The 25,716-nt window shown below is 40.5% G+C and overlaps 2 protein-coding genes across 3 annotated transcripts; both read left to right on the top strand.

Annotated features, from left to right (window-relative positions):
• Positions 1-1,507: 1,507 nt before the first annotated feature.
• Positions 1,508-23,503, top strand: LOC110042469 (uncharacterized). Of its 2 annotated transcripts, none has more exons than XM_020747850.2 (19): positions 1,508-3,607; positions 5,461-5,633; positions 6,132-6,209; positions 6,914-7,072; positions 7,683-7,817; positions 8,376-8,942; positions 9,297-9,503; positions 10,582-10,745; positions 11,085-14,128; positions 14,653-14,768; positions 15,379-16,352; positions 17,108-17,735; positions 18,340-18,405; positions 18,965-19,076; positions 19,482-19,608; positions 20,602-20,681; positions 21,211-21,308; positions 22,669-22,763; positions 23,121-23,503. In XM_020747850.2, the coding sequence occupies exons 1-19, from the start codon at positions 3,001-3,003 to the stop codon at positions 23,233-23,235; spliced, it is 7,545 nt and encodes a 2,514-aa protein (XP_020603509.2). In that variant the 5' UTR covers positions 1,508-3,000; the 3' UTR covers positions 23,236-23,503. The 2 variants fall into 2 exon arrangements, with proteins under 2 accessions (XP_020603509.2, XP_020603508.2); XM_020747849.2 differs by having other exon boundaries at positions 1,509-3,607; positions 14,650-14,768.
• Positions 23,504-23,587: 84 nt separating this feature from the next.
• On the top strand, positions 23,588-25,678 carry LOC149109980 (cation channel sperm-associated protein subunit epsilon-like protein). Its single transcript, XM_089291521.1, has 5 exons — positions 23,588-24,167; positions 24,312-24,360; positions 24,668-24,744; positions 24,981-25,059; positions 25,592-25,678. Exons 1-5 carry the CDS (start codon positions 24,079-24,081, stop codon positions 25,676-25,678), a joined length of 381 nt encoding a protein of 126 aa, XP_089147647.1. The 5' UTR covers positions 23,588-24,078.
• The last annotated feature ends 38 nt before the right edge of the window (positions 25,679-25,716 follow it).

The raw sequence follows: 25,716 nt of genomic DNA, 5'->3' as shown, positions 1-25,716 counted from the left end.
GAGGTTCTCACAAATTACCATTGAGCACGAATAGACCGAGGCCAGTTTTGCAGTACCGTGATCTGTATTTTATCAGCTGTTATTTTCCATGAATAAAATTAAAATACTGGTTGAAGAGACTGCATAAAGCCACTATCAGGCCAAGGGCATTGTTTGTTATTTTTCGTGCGGCTACGTCATTCAACGTAACTTCGATTCGAGCACCTTTGACTTCAAAATGATTGGGTAAAAAGCACTTCTTAGTACACCACGGTTGTTTTAGTTCCCGCTCACTGCTTATAGAAATTGACTCATATTGTAACTCGGCATTCATTATGAAAGATAAATTTGAATTCAGGCTGAAGCAACGATGTATGCAGAATGAAATCAAACCGCGCCACAACAAACCAATCTGTCTGCAAATTAACAAGTTTTTATACATCATTATTCACGGACTCATTTTCGCTTGATGAGTGTTCTTTTAATTAACAAGGTGTAGAATGGCGAAAAACTTATGAATGCAGCAGGTAAATTTTCACGAGATGAATCACACTTTCAGTTGTCAAGGATATTTTGGTGCGTTTAATATATTTTGGCGAATCTGAAATAACTAAAAAAGAGAAGTACGTCAGTCAGTTAAAAATATATTCGCTATCTGACAGAGACATTGGTCGGTTCGATGTTGAATGATTTAAACTTTAGTCAGTTTTGAAAAGTTTATTTATTTACTTATTCATTTATGTATTTCTTGTTTATTTCCACGGTGCGCAATACTGGTTTCGAAGATGCCAAGTTGGTTTTGCCAATTTTATAAAACATTATCGACCAATGTATGCGATATGGGGTTTTATCGTTGTCTTTTGGACTGGGCGTAGAGGAAGTACTAGGAGCAATTAACAACTCATCTGCATTATAAACGAGGAAAATAAATCTCTTCGTTTACAAATTGCAAAATATAATGAGAGGCTGTCGACGAATACGGCAGTTACCAGACCGGGTGCGTGAATTGAATAATTCTGTTTAAAATCTTTGCAGCTTTTTTACATAAGTGTGTTTTAAAAACGTCTTTACATAGTGCACCGCACCGGCAAGCGAAATTTTGTCTTGCGGACTTGTAAGTGCTTTGATCAGATCATTATAATTTGTTTCCATTTAAATACCGGGGAGTGATGCGAGAGGGGGCTTTTTTTGAAAAGTTTGTGGTCTTTGACATGCTTCATAAATGGCGGTCTCCTAAGATAGCCTTAGCTACAATGCAAGAGACGTACAAAGTTGTCGGACCCGACAGCAGCGTGATTTGGCGGGATGTGGTACTCGAGCTGTGTTTCACTGATGACTCCTAGCAGTGTTTGCCTATTAGATTGCCCGCGGGGGGGGGGGGGGGGTGCTTCCCGTCTACTGCTTCTTTTGCCGGAAATCGAACAGAAAAAAAGGCGTTTTAAAGGTTGCTCAAAATGTCTAATTACGGTTGCCACAATGTATCACAAGGTTTCCATATAGTAGGGATGAAATTCTTGATAACAAAGGGATCAATTGACCGCAAACTTTCCATTCAATGATTCAAAGATCAAGAAACCGGAAAAGCTCAGAACAAGTTATGCGATCTGTCTGGGCATGAGTTTCCTTTAGCCCCTTCACTCAGCATGATACTGGAACAGATTTGTCGCGTAGAACTGCAAATTAACAAGTTATGATATTATTCGTTTACATGAGCAGTGTCATCATCTAAGCACGAGAACATGGAACACAAAACGAAGACACGCGCCAAGGGCAGACCTCAATACACGCATACAGATAGATCGATTTCGCGCAAGAATGCGCTAATACACCCAAAGAAAAGAAAGCGCATTATATAATTTCTTGAATTAGCGTCCCACCTTGCATGCTTTAGGGCATATGGAAATCATTACAGGCAGTTTTTTTTTTTACATTTTGAAAGTAGAGGTCCCCACGAAACACGGATCAAGTTTTGTTTTGCCTTAACTCGGCTAAAGAAAAGAGTGCTTTGTTCTTTTTATATCAAAGTAGGTAGAGGAATTATTTGTCTTAAAATAAATTGGGTTGCAAACTCACTCAGGCTTAAAGTATTTCCGAGTCGAACCTTCAAAGTCTTCAAACCGCTGAAGTTCCGCTTTTGCTGATAGGTCAAAAGTTACGCCCATATGACCAAACCTGCTAAACCTCATGCCTCAGAGTCTGAGGCATGAGATTTGGAACCGTCAGCTTTATGGACGAGTCTCTATGTTTTTGCTTGGTGTAAGCTCAGGATTTTTAAATGATTCTTTTTAAAAAACTATTTATATATAGCACGCCAAAGATCGAAGTTTTCGATCCACAGACGTGAGATTTGCCATTGACTAGCCTGCAGAATAGGTCATGAAAACAAAGCGCGAAACGCGATACATGAGGGTGAAGCCCGACCACAAGCGCCGCGCTCGAGCTCGTGTATCGTGTTTCGAGCTCTGTCCCGCTAATCAGCCTATTTTGCAGGCTAGTTACTGACTTACATGTATTCAAATACAAGGATTCGTTTGAAGTCAGTTAGTAAACCAAACCACTTTTTCTGACCGCACTGAAACCCGCAACTGATCACAGCGCTATTTATACACAGTACTAAAATAAAAAAAAACTAACCAACTAACAATAAAGCGTATAATTGAACGGGAAACAAAGAAAATAAAGAGCTCGGTGAGGTTCAGCCTCTCGTAACCAGAGAACAAAATAAGCGCTCCAGGATGGAATAAAAGTTGACTGTTAGTAGACTGGTGACTAGACTACCAATAGAATGTTACTAAACGCTGATTGGTGAATTTTTGTCACATGATCGTAGCGCGCAATTTTCAGTCGATCACATAATCAACATGGCGGCTCCGTGAACGCGAAGTGGGTGAACGATGAAATGTAGTATTCTTTGCCAGAATGTAGAATAAAAGCCAGGAAGACAAGTCTGTACATTCGTTGTGTAAGTCTGTGTAGAACGAACTGGTTTTTTTTTGGCGAAGCTTTGGTTAGTGATGCAAAATGAAGAAATCAAAAGTGAATCAAGCGACGCTGTTTCAAACCAGTTGGGGTCATTCAGCTCAATCTTCCACGTCCAGAAATCCGAATTCGAACAGGAATGAACCGAATACCAGTCAAGCTCATAAGGGGGCTTGCAGCTTGTTTGACCCAAACGAAATGGTAGAGTTGGAAGATGACGACGACGACGATGAATTGCTGGCTGCTGCAGAAGGAATCATTCCTTTCGACGAGGCCAAGTTCCGAGCTAAATACAATGGCGGTGGACAAAGGAAGGCAACTAACATTACATGCAATCCGGATGATGCTGAAGTTATTCCTGGTTTCGATCTCGAAGCTGGAAATGTTTGGATCTACCCAACGAATTATCCTATAAGGAATTATCAGTATAATATTGTAGAACAAGCCCTATTCAAGAATACTTTAGTGACTTTACCAACGGGTTTGGGAAAGACTTTTATTGCGGCTGTCATCATGTACAATTTCTATCGGTGGTACCCGCAGGGAAAGGTGATATTTATGGCGCCCACAAAACCACTGGTTGCACAACAAATTGAAGCTTGTTACAATATTATGGGGATTCCACAGTCTGACACTGCTGAAATGACAGGTAGGCATAAGTTTTCTCAGTTATTTTATTTATTACAAATTAATGGCTTATTATATGTCCTCTTATATAACTGAGAAAATTACGTAGTTGTGATTGGCTGATAGCAGGCCAATTTATCATTAATTTTTTTATTTAATTTTAGACAAAATAATGCCATTCATTATTATAATACCTGCCAGCACAAGAATCTGCACCTTTCTGCTCCGAAAACAAACTGGGCAAAGCAAAAAATCACATACCAAGCAGCTCTCGATTTTAACCTTTTAAGTCTTGAAATACAGGAAAATGAATCTATTTTACTTTTTAAAAAGAAACTTGAATGCATGCCTTAATTTTATCATATTTTATTTATATTGTATCTTTTACATTTGAGTAGCATTGTTTTGTATAGCTTTTACGTTTTTATTATATTTTTCACAGGGCTGTTCTGAAAACCACTTTATGTGAGACTGCCCCCTGTATAATTATTATTATTATTATTATTATTATTATTATTGCCTTGCAAATTTATGTACAAACTTTTGTAATTTTATCATTCATGTGATAAATGAGTAATTGTTTGAAAGATTAAAAAATTAAGGATGTACACTAATACTTGTGATTGTTGAAAATTCTTTCAAATTGCACTCGCCCAAAGGCTCGTGCAATTTTGAGAGGCTTTTCAAATATCACTTGTGGCGTAAATCCTTAATTTACACTCACATTCATATGATTACCAATACTAATCAATAAAAGGTGAGAAAAGAAAGAAAATGAAACCACAGGGATTGTAAATAAAACCAAAAGGATAGTAAATAAAGCCATAAGGGTGACACGTGAAAAAGGTAGAACCCATACAAGACAGACCACCTATATGAAATGTAAAACCTTCTGAGTCTTTTCATCACCAAAGTCACAATGTCCTGAAAAAACTCTGACACTGGTCTATAACACGCTCACATTCAGCGACATTTGAACCTCTACCTTTGAAGGTAGTGAATTCTACAACTTAATAATTAGTCATTCTAGTGTGGTTTTAACCTGCACACTAAACCTGCCAACATTTTAAGAGTCAAATGTGTGAGGTATTTATCTTGGTAGTGCCAGGATTTTTGAATACAACCTGAACGAGTCCAAAAATGTCTGAAGATTTGTGCAACTGTAGTTTGTGGGCAATTTAACCTATTGGAGGTGAGACACTTTGCATTAGACCTCAAATTAGTGGAACTGCTCCCAGACTAATTGATGTAACTGGTGGTTTGTGGTAATGTATGGTGTGAAGGTCTTGTTGGATTGGATGCTTTATTATCAGAGACCACCAGAAACTAAATTTGGTTGACCTGCACACAGCAGGCACCAATTTACGCTGGAGGTGCATAATCCATATCATGAGGATGCCTCAAGAAATATTATGTACTGCACCAAGAAAAACTGTCTGCTTTGATACATCTTCAATGACAAACTACAAGATGAACTTGGGGAAGATGAATAAGCTGTTTGTACATAATTGAAAAGAGAGTCCTCACATATAATTATTGCAATCATTAATATATGAAATCAATAAAAAATACATCAAGGGGCCGGTCACCCAAAATACCTGAAAAGCTAAATTCAGGTGTTTCATAGCTTTTACAGCAGAAGGGAAACTGTTTTTCACAGGTGGCCAAAACCTTTTGAGCTGAACTTTTTTTATAAGAAAATCGTAAGAAAATCTTTCTTCTGGATGGTCAAACCAGTCAGGCAAAATCATTCTCACAGATGGTCAATTTGCCCAGGGCCTGTCCATTAATGGAACACCTTACCCCTGTAAACTAGTTCGCTGTTTACTAAATTTTAACCATTACCATGTTCTTTTTTGTCATTACCCTTGCCAGGAAACATGGCTCCTAATAAACGACAATCCATGTGGCAGAGCCGGCGAGTTTTCTTTCTCACTCCTCAAGTTCTTCAGAATGATTTGAACCGTGGATCATGTAAGGCAGAAGAAGTTGTTCTTCTTGTGGCTGATGAAGCTCACAAAGCGCTTGGAAATCATGCCTACTGTCAGGTAAGACATGTCATGTTTACCTCCTCAGTATTTACTTTTGGGGACAGTACATTTAATCATATACAGTAGCATGTTATGGCCAAAAACCAAAGGCCCAAAATGTTCTTTGACTATACATACTGTAATTTTACGATAGTATGGAGAGGATTCAATCCTCTCTCCCCAGAATTTCCAAGTTTACAGAATCAGCAATGAACCTTAGCTGTTATGTTGGTGTGTGCAGTTCCTTTTGTGGCTAACAACAAGACATGGTGATTTTAAGATGTAGGTGTAAAGCCATCATTTCCAAGTGGGCAGTACCTTTGATTTCTTGAGTTTTCCAAAACACCAACACCAAAAAAAGGGGAAAAATCAAAATAAAAGTTGCATTAGCAACTTGGATATTGAGCTTGGTGGATCTGCAATGGTCTCATTTAGTCATCAGTGTAGTCAATATTCTTAATATTCCTATTAATATTTCTTCTTTCTTTGATAACACCTATATATTGTTCCATACAGGTTGTTCGTGAAATCTCTGGTTACACCAGGAATTTTAGAGTACTTGCCCTCAGTGCAACACCTGGAGATAATCCTGAGGTGAATAATCACATTCAATATTATTCTTTTGATAGTTTAAACATTTAAATTTTTAGCTGCTACAGCTACCTGTGAGCACAATTTTCTTAGAATGGATTATCTGGCTTTGTAATGAAACAAGATTGAGTTTAGACCTCAACTGGCAATATAAATGAATGGCAATGTTCAGTTTGGGGGAGTAATCATTTAGCATTTCATCTGTGGAAAGTATCATTACTCCCACTAACAGCAACACTAATTAATATACTCCTTAGCTTCTCCAAAAAAGGATTGGAACAGATTGTAACCTTTCGTGAACTCATTAATAAATATTTAGGTAACTAGATAAATCTTTGGGATCATGTGTACTAAAGGCATCTGCGGTTGAGTGTTGATCGACACCCTTTATTGACCTGTGATTGACACACTCAATCAATATCTTGATCAACACTTGATCGACATCCCAAACAATACTCGATCAACATTCAAACAACAGTTGGTTGATAGTTGGCCAATTGTCGATCAACTCATATATATATATACATCGATCGAAAATAAGTCGTCTCTCGACCAACTGTCAACCAACATGTCGGTCGAATGTCAATGGAGTGTCAACCTACTAGGTGTTGATGGAGAATCGATGAAGTGTTGATCGAGGGTATTGCCAGGTTAACAACTTGTAGTATTATTTGATAATATTTGTTTGTTGTTTTCATTTTTTGTAGGCTGTCCAGCAAGTCATCACCAATCTTTTGATTTCACACATGGAGCTTCGTTCTGAAGAGTCAATAGATATCAAGCCCTATACTCACAGCCGATTGGTGGAAAAGGTGGTGGTCTCACTTGGAGAGGATATTGCTAAAGTTAAGAATTCATTTCTCAAGGTACAAGAACATTTTTATCTCAATCTAAAAATGTTCATTCTCTTCACTGATTGAGATTTGTTTTAAAGTGATTTCAGCTTTAACTCTGATGTTTAAAACTAGCCAACAGTGCATTTTACACAGCATTCCAGCATGATTATGAAGACAAAATGAAATTGAAACCCATAAAATGAATTCACCAAGAATTCATACGCTTCCAACTTTCAGAAAAAAATAGAATTGCTACAGAAATATGAAACGTTTGCTGTGTTTCTATCAAGTAATCACAAGTGGATGTTTGGGAGAAATAGGAATGCCAACACACTATTGATCAAATACTGTAAACTAGGCTCTCCAGCCCCCTGAAAATAAGCTCCCTGAATCTGAGACACAGAAAACTCTCAGATAATACTTTCCAAGTCTTCTTAGCAAAATCGTGTCCAAATATATACCCAACCAGTTCTCAGTGTGTTCAGGGACTTTTCTACTAAAACCTTTTTCCAAAATTAATGACAACCCAACCATTTCATAACCACATAATTCCTTCTGATGACAAGGCCTATTCCTTCTCGAAACAAGGCTCTGAGCAAAATAATAACAATAACTAATCAATGTTTGCTTTTTTTTACAGATCTTAGAAACTATTGTAGGCCGGTTGTTTTGCCAGCGAGTTCTGTGGAACACTGATCCTCAGCGAGTCAGTAAATTTATGTTGTTGACAGCACGAGATCAATACAGGAAACGAATGAACGAACAAGGAGGATTTGTAAGAAAAATGTTCATCCTTTTGTAGCGCAACTGAATTCTCTTGAGTCTGTAGACAGTTATATGACTTCCTTTAAATCGTGTTTTAGTTTCCTATATATAAATAACATGTTCCTAACTTTTTGATACCAGTAGATATGGTAAGCAAGAGATTGAAAAGACACTGAACAGTATCAATGCTAAAAAGAAAAAAGAAAAGCAATAGCCAACCGAGAAAAGCAAAGCAATTCTATTTATGCACGGCGCGTATCTAAAGCTAGAAGCTTGTGGATAAGAAATGTATAAGACATGTAAAGAAGCTGGATGCTGACCAGTTGGCTATTAACCAAGTGTGGAGGAGTTGAATTTGGGATCACTTAACACAAATTGAGTTATTGTACTTTGGCATCCTGATTGGCAGAGCCAGTTTTGAGATTTTAATGCAACAAACTGTAAACTTTAAACAGATCATGTTGGGTTGAATAAAACTTTTCCTTTTATTTTTCAGAATTCCTGATTTTCATTTCAGTCATTTTCTTCACACCAAATTTTTATTAACTTTTTTGTTTTTTTATTCCAGGATCGTAATCGTCAGGGGCTGATTGAGGGGGACTTTGCCATGTGCATCAGCCTGTACCATGCATATGAGCTCCTACTACAACATGGCATCCTATCATTCTACAACTTCATCAAGGCGATCATTGACGGAACGAAAGGGATGGCGCGGGCTAAGGCCGAAATCACCAAGAACCACGAATTTACACAACTCATGGATGAATTACGAGAAGAAATTGAACCCCCGATGGAAAGCAGTGCGAATGAAAGCCTGTTGTTCTCACAGTTTTCGCCGAGAAGGCGTGCTCTTATGAATGTACCGAAGCCCAGCACTACATTCAAAAGTCATCCCAAGCTATTGAAACTGAAAGAGATTGTTCTTGAGCATTTTGAAAAGTTCCAAGACAAGAGCGGTGAGGAGAAAAAGGGTGTGGCCACGCGTGTGATGATATTCTCTCAGTACAGGGACAGTGTGAACGAGATAGCGGCCATGTTATCTCACCACAAGCCTGCAGTGCGTGTGATGAGTTTTATTGGACAGCAATCAACTGGAAAAAGTACAAGAGGACTGACACAGAAAGAACAGCTTCAGGTAATGCTACGCTTCGGATAAGTATCAGTTTTTGTTGATTTGGTCGATGAACATTTGCCAATAAACTCTTTTCCAGCTGTTTTATTGTCCTGAGGATTAGCGTAGCTTATTGGAACAGACGTCTATCTCAAGTTAACAGCTTCAGTTTAGGCTTAGTATGGTGTTGTTAGTGTTGTTGTTTTTGTTTTTCCAGTAGCACAATAAAAAAAGAGAAAAATAAACCAACCCAACCAGTCTGATATGGTTTTACCCAGTGGAACGTGTTCAAGCAGTAATGCTAGTGTTACCAAACAACAGGAGACAAATTTCCTGAAATTTCGCTGTGACGTAATCCACATTTCGTGTCATCTCCAGGTTGTCCAGCGGTTTCGTCAAGGAGGGTATAACACGCTCGTGGCCACGTGTGTTGGCGAGGAGGGCCTGGACATCGGCGAGGTTGACCTCATTGTCTGTTTTGATGCGCATGCGTCACCAATCCGTCTGGTACAGAGAATGGGGCGAACTGGAAGAAAGAGAGATGGACGAATAGTTATTCTTGTTACTGAAGGCAAAGAAGAACAGGTACATAGGACTGTGGGATACATGTAGTTGGGTCTAAGTTCTTCCTAATGATAGCATGGGTAGCTTGCGTTCCAGCAGTAATCATGACGGAGCGAGTTGGAGCGGTCTCCAAGAGCGAGACGAGAACGCGAGGACGGCACGCGCGTCGCATTGCTGCAACTCGCGCCCTTTTGTTACTCGAGTGTCTGCAGCGAAGGATATCATAATGATTTTCAAAGATTCCTCTCTTGATCATAGTTCAAGAATTTTGGTAGTTTATGCCGTACATCCTCTCTGACTTTCTTTTCTCGTTATCTAGCTAGCTTTGATGGAAACTGGAGCCTCCCATTTTCATGTTTTCTGTTTTGTTTTAGGGTAACCTTTTAAAAAAAAAAATCTTTCCATACCAGTGGGGCGATTATCTATAAAATGTTTATTAGATAATCGGCGGTGTGGTATTCTCAGCTAATGGTTCGCTGAGTGAGGTGTACACAGGATTCTGTAATGCAACTAAAGGTGAAAACTGCGTGGATGAGTACATTACTTGCGAAAAAATTCCGGACGTTTTATTTCGGACGATTTAATTTCAGACACTTCTTATCTCATGTCGGACAAATTTCGGGCAACAATTTCGGACACCGCTGAAACAAAGCTATAGTAAATTTACGCCCACAAAACATGAATTAGACTGAAACAACATCTGCGAAAATGATAGTTTTACTGAAGCCCTGAGGTTCCACGAATACACCGACGAGAAAGTAACACAAATTCTGTTAAGCCGTTACGTATGCCAAGCAGTGTCTCAACTAGACTTCGCTCCATAAAGCTCGGCATAAAGGAAACTAAGAGCTTTGGAGCTACTTCAAAGTTTTATTCTGTACTGTAAATAAATCGAAGGCTTACAAATTTCAGACGGTTTTATTTTGGGCCGGACACTTCTTTGACCGAAATTAAAATGGTCCGAAATTTTTTGCAAGTAATGTTGTTGTCCGCTCTCCCAAGTACGGCTGCTGGTTTACACTCGGTTCAGAACGTGACTTTTTAAACTAGGCCTAATTTAAATTATCTCCTATTAATTTAAATATTGTGTCCTTGTAAGGTTTACATGAAAAGTCAGAGGAGCAAAAAGTCAATTCACAAAGCCGTGACGCAGGCAGCCAAGTCATTTGATCTGTACACGGACAATCACCGCATGGTTCCGCGGCAGATCACTCCTGCTGTGCTCAAAATGGAGATGACAGTTGGAAAATTTGTTGGTCAAAGGTGTGTTGCAGTCATTGGATCGGCCAGTTAGCCAGTGAGTCAGCTGGTGACCAGTTTGTCGGTCCGTCCGTCCGTAAGTACGTACGTCAGACAGGCAGGCAGACTTACAGACACACACAGTAAGTCAGTCAGTCAGACACAGTCATTCAGCATTCAGATACAGACCCACCGACAGACAGAGAGACAAAGAGACAGACAAACCGATACAGAGAGACAGTCAGTCAGACAGTCAGTCAGTCCGATACCGACAGACAAACAGTCAGTCTTCCAGACAGTTGTTTTTAGTTTGATGATGACATACTATCGTGAATTGAGCACAGCATATTATTTCTCTTACAGCAAAGGCAAGAAAGAGAAAAGGCCTTCAGACGGAGCAAACATCAAAACCTTCACTACGAAGTCATCAACAGCCACATCCAAGAAGAGTGACGGCTTTTTGACCTACGAAGAATTGGTTTACTGGCAAGAGCATTTCAAGCTCCCGGAACACGAAGCAGGCTTGTCGCCAAAGCTCTCTGTCACGAAGAAATCAAGGCGCTCGTTATCAGAAGCTAAGAAACCTGTCACGCAGCCCTCTCTGTCGGAATGGCTCCCTTGGCAGATCACACCACATGTTGTTAAAGCTGTCACGCACTCTCGTCGCACGGAACATTTAGTTGAACTGTTAGAGTTCACGGAGCTTCAGGGCGGGCGAGGAGATGACGATGAAAGTTATGATCTAGAAATGATGTCGTTTTTGAACGAAGAAGACATCTTAAAGCCCGGGCAAAAAGAGGAAGATGCAGAGGAGATCCTTGTGGTTGAAACTGATCCGGATGTTGCTTGCGAGGCAGACGAAGGCGCAAGTAAAATTACAAAGAAGGGAAAGAAGACTCGAAAGAAACTTCAAATGGAAGATGAGACTGACGCGGAAAATGATGGACAGAGCTCGAGGAAAGAAGGGAATGGTGAAAATGGCAACACTGCAAAGAAGAAGAGTAAGGGATTTAAAAAGCGCTCCCCGGAGAACAAAGCACGCTGGAAAGCGTTTCTTAATCAGTTTGACAACCAGGAAGATGAAGATTTCGAAAGTGATGGTGCGAATGCTGTCGTTGTGCCCGATGAAGACAAGGTTGTTGATGATTGTTTACAAAGAGCGGATGACGAAGCACTTGACGATGATTTGCCAGACATAGGGGATCCTTGGAAACCAGATGATAAGCCCGCAGGAGTTGATAACAACCATACAAGACTGAACGATAACAACGAAGCAGCAGCGACACACAAAGAAATAACGCGCACTCAAGAATGCGATGGTGATGATCTTTCTGATGCCGCCTCTGACGAAATGACAAATCTTTTTCCTGCCGGAACTCCTTACTCTCAGGGTTCTGTTCCAGGTTTTCAGCTACAAAATGAGCGATTTCCATTACTGATGGCCTCAGTGCCGACGCCGCCCTCACTAGACGCGTTGGACAAGATGAGTTTATCGTCTGCAGACGTAGAACCTGAGGAGTTTAACATGGACTTTGAAGAGATTCAGCGAAAATATTTTGGAGAAAAACCGTTTGAAAAGGACGTGATGGATAAATCAGAACCAGTTTCACCGAGTTTGTCACCGAAGGTTTGTTTTGAAAGTGAGTTAGAACCATTTCTCATGGGAGACTTTCTTCAAGACGAGGAGAAAAATACTGACGCTGAAGCAAGTGAAGGCGAAATGCTAAAAATGATTCGTAATGAGAAGAAAGGTCGGGTTACCTCGACTTCAGATTGTTCTTCAGAAACTGCAACCAAAACCCGTATTGGCAAACCTACCCGTGGAGAAATGCGATATCGAAATTCTGAAAACCAGAATTCTAAATCTGAATATGATTTACGTGGAGAACAAGGCTCGCGAGAAATCGCGACGGGGTTCAACAATCGTGGCGGCACGAAGGATAGTGACACGCGTGGAATCTCGAATGATATCGTGGCTGACGTAGGTTGTGAGAGTCCGATAAAAGGAGAGGATGCTACTATTGGAGAAGCCTTCTTCATGGACGTGACTGACGATGATGTCGCTTTCACGAACATAACGCTGCCCGAAGATGATAACGTTGGTGTGAATGACACCAAAAGCGACCAACGCAAAGACACTGGTCAGAAAGACCTGCTACTGGAAAGTGAATGGGTGAGCAATAAATCAGCGAATGTAACAGAATCAGACGTAAATGTGTCTGAAACCAGGTTAGGAACGTCAAAACATGTTGACAAGAGCAATGTCGCTGCCGCCGGACAATGTGTAGCTTCAGGTGACGTGGATCTTAGAAAGTCTATTAGCAAACTGAGTGCTTTTCAACGCAGTTCCACAAACAATCAAGATTCTCACTCTGAAGAGGAGAAAATTGGTGTCCTGAAAAAGGAAGAAGAAACGTTGCCGATGGAACCAAGATCAACTTTACATGTCCGTACGAGAGGCGAGCACTCTAACTCAAATGCTATTTACAGTGAGGCAGATGTAGGTATGCTGGATGCTAGCAGGAGTTCAGGGGCAGCTCCACCTTTAGCAACGAACTTGTCAAACAAAGTACTGTCTAGCAGGTTAGGTATGAAACCAAGTAATCACACGGGCGCTTTTCGGGACGGGTTACCCTGTCGGGACGGCGAAGGGGAACGACCCGAGAGAAAATCGCATTTGACTGGATTAACAAGTAGAGAGAGGGTCGCAAGTGGAAATGACGATGTTGGTGACAATATTGGGAACAATGTCAGTGGCAATACAAGTATCAAAACTAGAGATGAGGAGGGTGACGGTGGTGACATCACTGGTAACAATGTTAGTGACAATGCTTGTATGACACCACTTCCAAAGAAGCTTAAGCTGAGCTTAAAAAGAACCTCTCCTAAAGACAAAGGTATGCCAGCAACGAAAAGGCAGAAGAAACATTTTCCCGTTAACGAATTGAAATCAATAGACTTTGGTGCATCAAGATCGCTAAACTTGAACCCAAAGGAGGAGAATTTCTGCTCTGCGAACTTAAACGAGCCTGAGGCGAAATCTTCATCATTGGCCATGAAACATAAGGACTCGGAAATGTCAGTGAAACACTCTCTTGCAATGGGTACGGCCCTCGGAGGTCCATCACTGGACTGTGAAGACCTTTCAGCAAATTCTACAAATTTACGAACTGAAAACGGTAATGTGGTGGCGGTAATGGACAGCGATGATGACGATGAAGAAGACATCCGTCCTGTCGGGAAGGCGAGTTCTCGTAGGAGGCAAGCTTTCTCCAGCCCGTGTTCTCAAGGCTTCAAAATACCGGCCAATCCTGGAAAACAAGGTGATAACCAGCGAAATGGTTTGTCGTCTCGTCATCTTCAACTGGGCTCCGAGAGCGACGAGGAGTTCGAAACTGATAAATCGGGTGAGTTTTCACTGCGTGGCCTGATTAACTTTTGTAAACAGCCGTATCCTTTCAATTGCCCAGTTCTTCTCCCACGCGGAAGACGCATGAAATTGGAACCAAATAATTCCATGCTGATGACGTAGATCTGCCAAGTTATGGGTAATTAACTTTTGTAAACAGCCGTATCCTTTCACGTGCCCAGTTCTTCTCCCGCGCGGAAGACGTATGAATTGGAACCGAATAATTCCATACTGATGACGTAGCCTGCAAAGCTATGTGTAATGTTCTGATTGGTTATTGCTCGGCTTCGAATTTTCGCTCGCAAGTAGCAACAACCAATCAGAGGAGCGGATCTCTTCGAAGCTTCGTCATCAATTTGGAATTTTTAGGGTCCAGTCTTAGACGTTTCTGGAGTACAAAATGTAGCGGAAAAATTTAGCACAGGAGAGAAATGTATATCGGACTAATTTGTGTTAAGAGCGATTTTGCTAAATGTGTTTGTCATTTATACTCTCTTTAAATCTGATCTTTCTTTATAGCAGGTCGAAACCGACCTGAGGCGAACTCTGTCCAAGTTCAAGCCAGGGCTCAGAAGAGAAATTCTCTTGAAATTACTACAAAACAAGGTACACGGAAGTCGCTGGACTCTTTCAGGAAGGTCAGTACGTCCTCACATTAATTTCTGTTTTTCCTCTGCGAAAGTTGCTCTCGTCGAGGTCAAACTCATTTGAACATACCACGCGAAGAGAAGTGTTGTAAATGGTTATTACTAGTGAGTGAGTCAGTTCATGTAAGTACATGTAAGTTCTCCAAATCAACTTTCGTCTTGTATGCTTTGCGGCTGAGTTGACTTTTTTCCTTTTTTTTCTTTCAAAACACATTTATTAGTCGACATTTATTGATCTAGTTGGTCCAGCGATCTTTTCCTTACTCGAAAAATGTGACTCTAAGTTGAAAAATTTAGGCCGTGTCCGTTTCGAGAGTAGAAATTTCTTTCATATTTGAAAAATGTACTGTGGCCCTCAACACATACAGGATGATGTACTGATGATTTAGTTTATCATCAAACTTTTTATTAGAGCGGTTTTCAATTGAGTGCTGTAAAACCAAAACCAAACCAGTTTCTTAGCAATTATGAGACATGTACTCATCCAATCTCAAACCGTAGTAAAACCAAAACCAAAACCAGTATAATTGACCGGTTACTTTCGACACTCGATAGAAAACTGCTCTCTTACTTTGCTAATGTCGGATAATAATTTTTACAGAAAAACGGCAAAAGATTCCGCAATAATCATTTCCTGGACGACGAAGCAGAATTATCCGGCAGTGATATCAATGACTTCTCGTCGGATGAAACAGACGGCGAAGACGAGGACGAAATGGACAGCTTTATAGACGATGCGACACAGCTGACACAAAGAACTCCTTCAGCTACAAAACCGCGACCCGCCAGCTCGCCTATGGACATGATGGCGGTTTATAGACAATCTCTAATGAGTCCTCTCTGTGGCGCGTTGAATTTTAGAACGCCTGCGTTTCATAAGCAAAGAAATAAGTACAAAATGGTTTACAAGTACAGAGCTGATGAAGAAGAGAGCCAGTCCGCTTCTGAAGCTGAAGAAACCTACGAAACAGTGAGCGTTCTTGAAAACGAGGGCGAAGCAGTGAACGAAAACGAGGCAGAAAGTGAGCATGAAAATGAGGCCGTTAGGCGTGGAGGTGAGAGCGCTCAAGCTAACGCTCACGCACGCGCAGACGTACCATTCGAGGAAAGTCAAATTGGGCGCCCTGTTAAACGTATGAAGAGGAAGCGAATTTTAGACGATAGCTGTGACGAAGACGTGTCGCCCAAATTAAACAAACAGCGAAATTTGTCAGAAACTTGCGACAAGGAAAATATTTTCGAGAATAACGCGTTGGCTGTCCCAGAAAGTAGTAAGGCGCAAATGAGTGTGGCTCGGCAACGGAAGAGTGGTGCATTTGGGAACTTTTCAATGAGACCCACGGCAGTAGGACATCCTTTTCAACGTGACTTTGTCAAGTCATCCGAAGCTTTAGCCAATAAAAAGAGCTTGCGTGACAACACTTCGACCTTGAGGCGGTCAGAGGCCAGCAAAGGGAACATGCGCAGATCGGGAGCTTTCGTTGATGAATGGAACAATGACATCAGTGACAGTGAGTTGTTGGTCGCTCTTGAAGACAAAGTTGAACAGGCTTCCATTAATAGAACATCTGCGAAGTAAGTGAAACGTTTGGACAATAAAACAGTAATACCTAAAGGACGTTTTTACCGATTTCACGCTTCTCCGATTTTTCGATTCAAACAAAAAATAAGCGCAAAAAATAAGTTCGATAAATACGTGAGGTTTCAGAAGAATGATCGATCCATTGCAAAGTCGTGAAAATATGGGACCCTAAATTTGCTAATTTGTACAAAGCAAAATGTATGCTAGGGTACACCGCTTACTAAATTCAGTATGATAAATTGACCTATGGAGGCGGTTTTTTGATGAAATGAAAAATACGAAAAATTTTTGACATATGCGGGACATATTTCATACCTTAGATCCTCCCGGTATTAAACCGTTACCAACTGAGATATCAAGCCAACTGGGAGCTGGTCACTTTATGAGTTCGTAATATACCCGTAGATGATGAAGAATACAAATGAATATATGAAAGATCATATATTTGAGAAAGATTAAAGACATGATTGATCTCCGCAGTTATGCAGATAACTGCGAAGATCAGATAACTTGAGCAGTTGTGAAATTAAAGCCCGAAATAAACATTCAGGCCTGAACGGGATTCGGGCCCATGACCTCTGCGATACCGGTGCAGCGCTCTACCAACTGAGCCATCAAGCCAACTGGGAGCTGGTCACAAAGTCTGCAAAGATATGATCTTTCATATATTCATATTTAGAAGATTTACAGTAAGTGTAATTATGATCACTTTCAATCTTAAGCCATTTTGTTTGGATTTTACCCTTAGGAGCTCGAAGCCACAATCAAACGACAAATTTCACGATCAGGACTTCAAAGAAAATTCAGACGCCATGGATATGACAGATAATGACGTCTCCATGGAAATCAGCACACTTCCAAATTTCTCCCTTGGCTTCGACTTTTTGTGGGAAGTAACTTCTACGAACAGCGAGAGCGAGGAAGGCAGGAACTCTGCGAAAGACAACGCGGTAACATTTTTTAAACAAGGGAATGAAAACTGTACTGGGTCTATTAACAGATATAATGGCGCAGAGGTTCCAAATTTCACCAAGATAACCCAGCATTCCAGACAAAACTCGGAGATATCTTGCCCGGAGTTCAGGGGTCAACGTACGGTGAACAAGGTCAACATTGAGCAGATGTCGTGTTCAGCCTTGGAATCAACAAAAGCTGTACCACGGAAAGTCACAAACTCAAACATCTTTGGTGGAAGTTCGGTTGTTTCTGATCAGAGACAGGTTTTTAACAAGTCACTGACGGCGCAGAATAAAAGTTCCTCACACAACGGTGGTCAGCTTTCTGCTGCCAATCCGAATGCAAAGTTGCAAGTTGTTACGCCATCATGTCGTCCCAATAATGTCGGTACCAGGCCCACGATTAGTCCGCTACTCACGGTAAAAATTAAATCATTGAAAGAACCGGGATAACAGAGGCCGATTTTTGCAAATTCACTCAATCTCGTTCCCAGAGTCTTCGTTCCCCTTGACCAGCGGTCGGAAAACGAGAGCTCTGGGCGCAACCATTTCAGGCGTGCGCCATAGATGCAGACTGCGCAGTGAAACCGGATGGGCAGAATTCGGTTGTTTCAAAATGGTTGCTCCCAGAGCTCTCGTTTTCCAACCGCTGGTGAAGGGGAACGAAGAGTCTGGGAACGAGATTGAAATCCACTCAAAAATAGCGACGATCATCACGAAAGTTGTCACGTTAACTTGTCGCTAAGCAATGTGACATAACCTATGACGTCAAGGTGATGTAATAACAGTAGACTGTTCGTTTTCTTTGACACATAGTGGCAAGTTCACATCCCCTTCCAGTGAGTTTAACATTGTATGTCGCATCACGGTGTTGAGAAAGAAATATGAAAACCAGACATCGTGACAGTCCCTGCGAACTTATATATCGTTCAGTAGCTTTTCTTTAGATGACTGAAAGATTTTGTTAAAATAATAGCCACTAACCCTATTGAAATTTTGTTGTTAATTTTCTCTTTCAATTTAGTCATCTCAGAAAGACAAGGGAAAGACCGTCATTTTGGTTGACACTCGGGAAATCTCCAGTTCTCAGGTATCAGTTCTTTCTCCAAATAAATAGGCCTTTTTTCGTTTGAATAACCTGTCACGTGACCTTGTCAATCGTAAAATTGTCTGTGAAACGGATGCGAAAATTCGGAAGAGGGTGATTGTCAATTTTTAGACCACTAACGTCTACAAATTCCTATGGCATTTTGAAAGTTTTAAAACTGAAAAAGGTCTGTATGAAAATACCTTGCACTTTAACTAATAGGCCATATTCGTATTTTCGATATTGGGGGGACTGGAACTAACTTGTAATGAAGGCCCATGCGGGGGAATATCACTAATAAGAGATTAATGTCATTTGCCTCAGTCAAACTAGTTCCTATCCAATACTGACAATATGAATTTGTTCTATTTCATCACGCTATTTCTATTGCTGTCATCCATTTTGTCCTACAACCATAACAGGTTCTAAAAAGAGTCTTTTAGTTCTTTTGAACAAAAGGAACGTTAAATGCGGTTTTTCCCTCAGTCGCGGTCGGCATTTGTCACGAGTCGTCTGAATGCTTTTTCCCAGTCACTGACTATCCCTTCCCCTTCCCCCACAGGTGGTATCGTTATTGCGCCTAAAACACAACATCAGGGCGGAAGTGTGTCAGCTGACCAGCTGTGACTACATTGTCAGTAACAGAATGGCTGTCAAGAGAAAAACGGCTTCCGGTAAGTCAGGTTTTAGTAAAATTCATCCGGAATTTTCTTGTGTTGTTACAGAATCTGGGCGTTATTTTTGTTAATTATCCCGACTGTGCTGGTCCATTAAGAAAATATTCCCAAGTTGTAGAATGGTAGACTTCAATCCCTGGTCGGATTGGAATTTGGAGATGTTGGTTTTTGTGAAGGGAGGAAAACCGGAGAACCCGCTGAAAAACCCTCGGAGCAAGGCGAGAACCAACAACAAACTCAACCCACATATGGCACCGGGCCGGAATCGAACCCGGGCCACATTGGTGGGAGGCGAGCGCTCTCACCACTGCACCATTCTTGCTCCCCTTGGTTCTGTTATTGTAAGGACAAATAAGATCTTTATCTCACTTGCTGATTGAAATAAATAACGTTTTTCTTTAGATGTTGCGAACGGAGCCAACAGTCAGAAGCTTGTGGAGTACATGCGCCGGATGTGTGATCTGTACGACAGGCCGTGCTTGATTATTGAAAAAGATCGCGTCAAGCCTGGCGAAACAGAAAAACACTTGTAAGTATCAGTTTATTAAACACGAAAGACCGTTTTTTTTACCACATTTCAGAAAAAAACTGAAGTTATGATGAGAATACGACGCACATGGAGTAGTTCTGACGAACTTCGAAGAGTTTGGAAGTGTGGTGAAACATCATCTCGAGTGTTCGATATATCTTCTCAACTGAAACTAAAACTAAAGAGTAAACAATAAGATCTATGCTAATTAAGATGAGATATCCAAACATTGTCACGGTTATGATTTATCTTCTCAAAACCTGACCAAGTATTAATGGTGTTGTGTACTTTACTGACCGACCCATCTGATTCTCCCTGCCCTCCATGAGCGCAAACGTTCATCGGTGGAATCGTTCATTTGCTAAAATTTGATAGCCCGCGGCTTATGTTAAAGACGTGTAGATGATCGAGAGACTGGCAAGGATCACTGTAGTGAATTCTTGAAAGGGACGCTTTTCTCTCGTAGTGCCTGACTGCATTTGCGGTAATCCTAATAGCTAGTGGTGAAGCCGCCATTTCTAAGATTCCGTTTACCTCTGTTTCAAAGCGACTCCTCCTGAACAGTCTTTCGTGTGAAAATGAGTTTTACTAGCAAGTGTATTGCGTATGAATTGCAAGGTTGTGTAGTCGGAAATAGCCTATTGTTGTTGCGACCTAACAAAAACGTTTAGGGGGACGGGGAAACCCACCAAGAACTAGCATCCCATCCATTTCATGCCATTCATGTTATTGGACAAGTTACGTATAAAAGCTAGTGTCATATTATACAGGGCGTGTTTCCTTTCATCGTATTTAACTGTAATTGCCACGAATGTATAAAAGGTGAAGACTGCGTTCCAGCCAAGTGACGCATCAGACTGGAGCTTATCCCGGTTTCTGTAGCATGAAGCAACTAGGAGTATTTCTACTTCCCCCTGGACGGCCGGATGCTAGTCCATCGCAGGGTTACCCCCAGATTAATATCTTGTTGATTTTCGTTGTGTCTAATTTCAGCATTAAAAGCAAAGCCTATATCCTCACCCTGACAAGCATCGCACAGACTCATGTCAAGATCATATTCAGCGAGTCCCAAGGTATTTCTGATATGTACGTATAACGGTGTCGAATTTATGAGGGACACACATAACAGACCAAATCATCATCTTTGTTCATTATACTTTCAGTCAAGGTGACCAAAAGAGTTATCAGAGAATGACTCGAGAGATATGAACCACTGGTAACTCGAATCTCAACTCAAACCAAAATTGATTCCGCCTGGATTTGCTTCCTACATTAGCTTACATTGTAAATTTACTGTATTTTTTCCTCGGTAACTCGAACATTTGACAACTTAACCTTTCAGCTAACATTCAGGCTAATTCTTTATTTATTTAACCTCGATAACTCGAACCTCATATGTCAAAGATTAATGGTTTAAAAGTTCTTCAGAGTCATAAACAGAAAGATTTGCTGCGATTATGGCAATAACTAAAACTTCCCATAACTTGAAACTCTCTCGATTTCTCCTAACCTTCGAGTTATCAGTCAGCTGCATTGCATTATTCTATTCTTTCATGGACAAACTGTAATAGTTCAATTTTGTAATCTTTGTTATAATCTTAGACGAGACGGCTCGCCTTCTGACGGATCTCGCGGACATTGAAACTAAAAAGGGAACTGCCATCACTGCATGTATTGCTCTCAGCAAAGAGAGAGAACAGGTAAAGCTTATTTGTCCTTCGTCGAGAATCTCGAAAGATCAGTACTGCTGGTCGTCAATCAAAAGAGTTAGTCTGATTGGCGGAGAAGTAAGAAATAATCACGTTACGATGAATTCCACTTGTGAAGTGGATAACAAATAGAGAGACGTCAACAAGTTGATCGAGAGACGTTCGTAACAGTAGCCGATACATTAAGGCGTTTAAGGCCCGGGTCAAACGCCGTACTTCACATGAGCCGAACCCAATTCAGGGGCACCCAACGACCGTTTTCTCTCGAATGCTTTTAAGCGCTGTTTTAGGCTATCTGGGGTACTTTTAAAGTTCTGTAGGTTAATTTTAGGTTGCGCTTAAAAAGAATTGTCTGTTCGGTTATTCTAGGGGAACTTGAGTATTCTCGAATTTATTGGGGCATTTTTGTCCATTTCCCCCAAAACCTTAGATCTTATCGCCTTTCAGAAAATAATAGCTGACCTTTTTTCGGTACCCAAAACGACATTTTTAACAATCCGAAGACAACAGACATTAAATTTCTCATATCACGAAAGTTCGCGGTGACAATTCTCTTAAGAAAATCAGAGGGGATTAAAGGTCTTCCGAACAGATAATTTACCGAAACGATCCGTTGGGTGCCCCTGCCAATTCAAGCAATTAGGCTCATGTGAAGTTCGGCGTTTGACCCAATTAAGTTCGACTGATTTTATTTGGAGCGGCTGAGGCGTTCTTCACGCCTGGCCAGCCGTGAATAACGCCTGAAGACCGACTTTGGGTCAAAAGGCGATCTTCACATGAGTCGAACCAAACGCATAATCAAAGGTCATTTTGACCTTACCTTGAAAAACCACTGGACTGAGACCGCTTGTGTTATTTGTTTGGTGTAGCAGATCGGTTCGACTGAATTAAGTTCGACGTTTGACTCAAACAGGCGTTCTTTTAATTATTTGAGTCGACCCAAACTGTCATTGGGTTCGGCTCGTGTGAAATACGGTGTTTGACCCGGGCCTAAGAAAACCACAATCACAACGGCAACGTCGCAAAACAAAAGATTTAATGAGCAAAACAATGGCTATGTACATGCATTGTAATTCTTGGTACATTCCTTTGCCGTCCTCTGCAAAACAACAACGTGAAATGACCAAATTCTGCGTTGTCTGGAGAAAGTGAACTATGACGGATAATTTTTAAATTTTGAATTTTACGCTCTGTTCCATGCCATATTTAGTTTCGAGACAGTTTTGACCAAGAGAAACAAACTAAATGATTTTTGAGTATCGCGAGATTCGTAGGTAAAAGTCATTTTAATATACGTTGTCCTTGGTCCTGTAATAATTCCTGTAAAATCGTCTGATCATGTTTTGTTTAGGTATTCCGTGTTGTACAAAGTATTCCGCGAGTGAGTTTCGTCACTGCTCTCAATCTGTGTTCGTCCTTCAACACGCTCCAGGAAATTATTAACAGGTAATGATTTTGTTGAAGATTATATTTTCCACAACAAAGCGAAACCAACAATAATGTTGGCTTTGTAGAGCAGAACTGGACAAATGAGAGGAACCATTAGGAAGTGACGATGAAATAAAGGCAAAAGCTCGCAAGGATGGAAATGGATTACAAAATGGGCAAACAGGAAAACGCGAGACTCGCTTTCATCACTGACCCAACATCACTTGTAGCTTATCTTGCTAGTATTGTTCTTGACAGATAGTTTTATGGAGTATGGCTTTGTGGTGTAGAGATACAGAGTGGTGTTTACTAAACTAAACTAATTGATGCAATAAAGGTTTTTTTTCTTACTTTGTCATCTTTTTTTATTTACAGCACTGCGACTGAACTTGAGAGAAGAACCCCCGGTCTTTCAAATCCGCGTGCAGCCGAGATCCACAAATATCTTCGACACAAGTTTAATTCCGACATGTTAGCTGTAAAGAAATAAAATGCCTTTTTCAAGTTTCGTGATTGAACTGTACTGTGTAGAAGCGTATCTCGTTCACTAACAGCTTGCGTTATTGAAAATACGGTTCTAATCAATTGTGTCATATGAAGAAAGTTACAGTTTAGGAAATATAGTAAAATATTTTAATTCATGGAAAAACGAATGAAAAACAAGGGGTATAACATGCAAGAATACTCCTAATGTAATTGGAATTTTAAAATTAAAAAACCGGGTCAATATGGTAAAATAAATGTTTGTGAAAACCTTGGTTTTTGACTCCTCGTTTGCGTGCGTTTATTTGTAAAGATTCTCTCATAAGGGACGGACCATTATGTTTTTGAGGGACGGCGGGGGAGGTGTTGGGCAATTTTCTGGGGCGTGAGATTTTTTTCACTCCTTTAGGTTGTGCACGATTTTTTTGGTGGGCAATAGCTTGTGCAATATTTAAAAAAAAAAACATCAGACACAACCTGGATAGTAGAAAGCTCGATGTTTTTCCGTCATGGCTCCCCTTGCACGATTTGTCTTCAGCAGTTTTTGCTGTGCAGGTTGATGACTCTACGAATGTTCTATCACGTCAACCTCGCCCCCAGGGCCTTCACCTAGACGATTTTCAAACTCCCCCCAACACTCCCGCCCGCGATCAGGCCGCAACACGCCCGTCATTTTGAAAAGTGGAGAAAGCCCTGGGGACGTGGTTGCTGACGTGACATTTGTTACTTTTGAGAGGAGACTGGGGCCTAACAAGTAATTCAAGATAGCGATAGTGATGCGGGTGAAGGCGGGAAAACTATAGCAATTTGCTCTTTTCATAGTTTTATTTAAACCACTGCTTGTTTTGTAATGAAGCCAGTCATAGAGAATGATTTCTTCGTTATCCTGGTGAACATTTTGTTCTCGCACCACAATGTACTCGGCCAGGCAATGTGGCGGTGAGTTAGTGTCTATAGATCATCTTGCTTTGGTGAAACTTTGCACGAGAGCTTTGGATGTGTGATACTGATATCCTAGTCCTTAACTGTCGTTCTTAATAAACTTTAAAACATGCATCTTTTCTTTTGAATGTATAAACAAAGATATTCAAGTAAAGAAGGAGACGGGACTTTGTTTACGACGCGATATTCGGTGAGTGTGTGGTTGGGGGTTGAGATAGTGGATGACAAAACCCGCAAAACCTTCCAGTAGAGCTAGAGTTGTCTTTTAAAATTACAAGACGAAAGTGTGAGCTTACGTTGAAGAGTCTTATATTTAGAATCAGTGAATCCTTTGGTATAAACAGCTCTCTATTTTTTTGGAAACTACAAACAGACAGCTTTTAAGCTTAAGTAAGCTTAGTTTTAGGTAAAAAAGAACAGATCCACAGACCAGACATAGCTATAAATCAAACTGTGTTGTTTTTAAGATATTGATGCAATGACTTTTTTCCCTGTAGATAGTTGTGGAGCATTTAGAAGCCAATGAAACTGTAGACTGGTGTTACCCAACTGACTGTACTCTAAACAACAACAGGCAAGTTTAATCTCCTTGTGCATTTTACACATGTAGCACACTTAATGATTTGTTAAAATTGTCTTCTAAAACCTAGAGTGATGTTAACAATAATGGTTTGGCGTAGAGAGAACTCTTCTGTTGACAGATCTAGATCTTCCTAATGTACAGTAGCAAAGTATGTCTGACTGAAATTCTTCTGAATTAAACATCCTAGCCTGAGCTGTCCTGTGATATATATCTTTTCTCATTCTTAGTTTCAACAGTGCTATTCTACACTGCTCGAAGCCAGGATTTCACCTTATTGGACCCAACACAGGTAGTCCAGGTTACAAGGTCAGTAGTTTTAATTATAGGTTCTGATAAAGAAATTAAAGTAAAACCAAAAATCCCCAAAACATCTTTGCAGAGGTGATTATCATTGCACAGTTCATGTGGGTGCGAATAAATACCCAGACCAAGACAATGCCTTTATTTCTCCTAAAGGTGAAAAAAGTTTCAAAAGAATGTGAGTAGAGTAACATCTTCCCGTGTGTTTCACTTGATCCAGTTGACATTCTAAGAACACCAAACTTAGAAATATTGATGCTTCTATTAAAGCCACGGATTTATGGAATTTATAGAATAATAATAACTTTGATTGCACTTTGTCTTTTCCTATAGCTGACCATAGTAACGTAATGATCTATTGACATGTTGAGAAAGAAGCTGGTGTTTAATCTAAGTTTCAAACCTAAAATCCAAATCTAGATTAGTTGGCACTTGATAAAAGCTCCACAAGGAAATAAATCAGTCATCGCAAATATTGTATTGAATGTTCAGTGACTATGAGACAGATGCCTTCATCATGATTGACATTGCCTTTCAGACTGTGAGGCACATCAGTGTAATACTCAGTCCATTTTACTATGAATGGTATCTTGCTTATGACAGAGAGCTGCATGGAAACAAGTGAGTGTGTGCAGTTTTGCATTGTAACATTACGTTATCTTG

Source organism: Orbicella faveolata, unplaced genomic scaffold, assembly GCF_042242905.1.
Source record: "Orbicella faveolata isolate gen_17 unplaced genomic scaffold, um_ofav_v1 contig_24, whole genome shotgun sequence".
Taxonomy (NCBI): domain Eukaryota; kingdom Metazoa; phylum Cnidaria; class Anthozoa; order Scleractinia; family Merulinidae; genus Orbicella; species Orbicella faveolata.
This window is presented reverse-complemented; position numbering and strand designations above follow the sequence as displayed.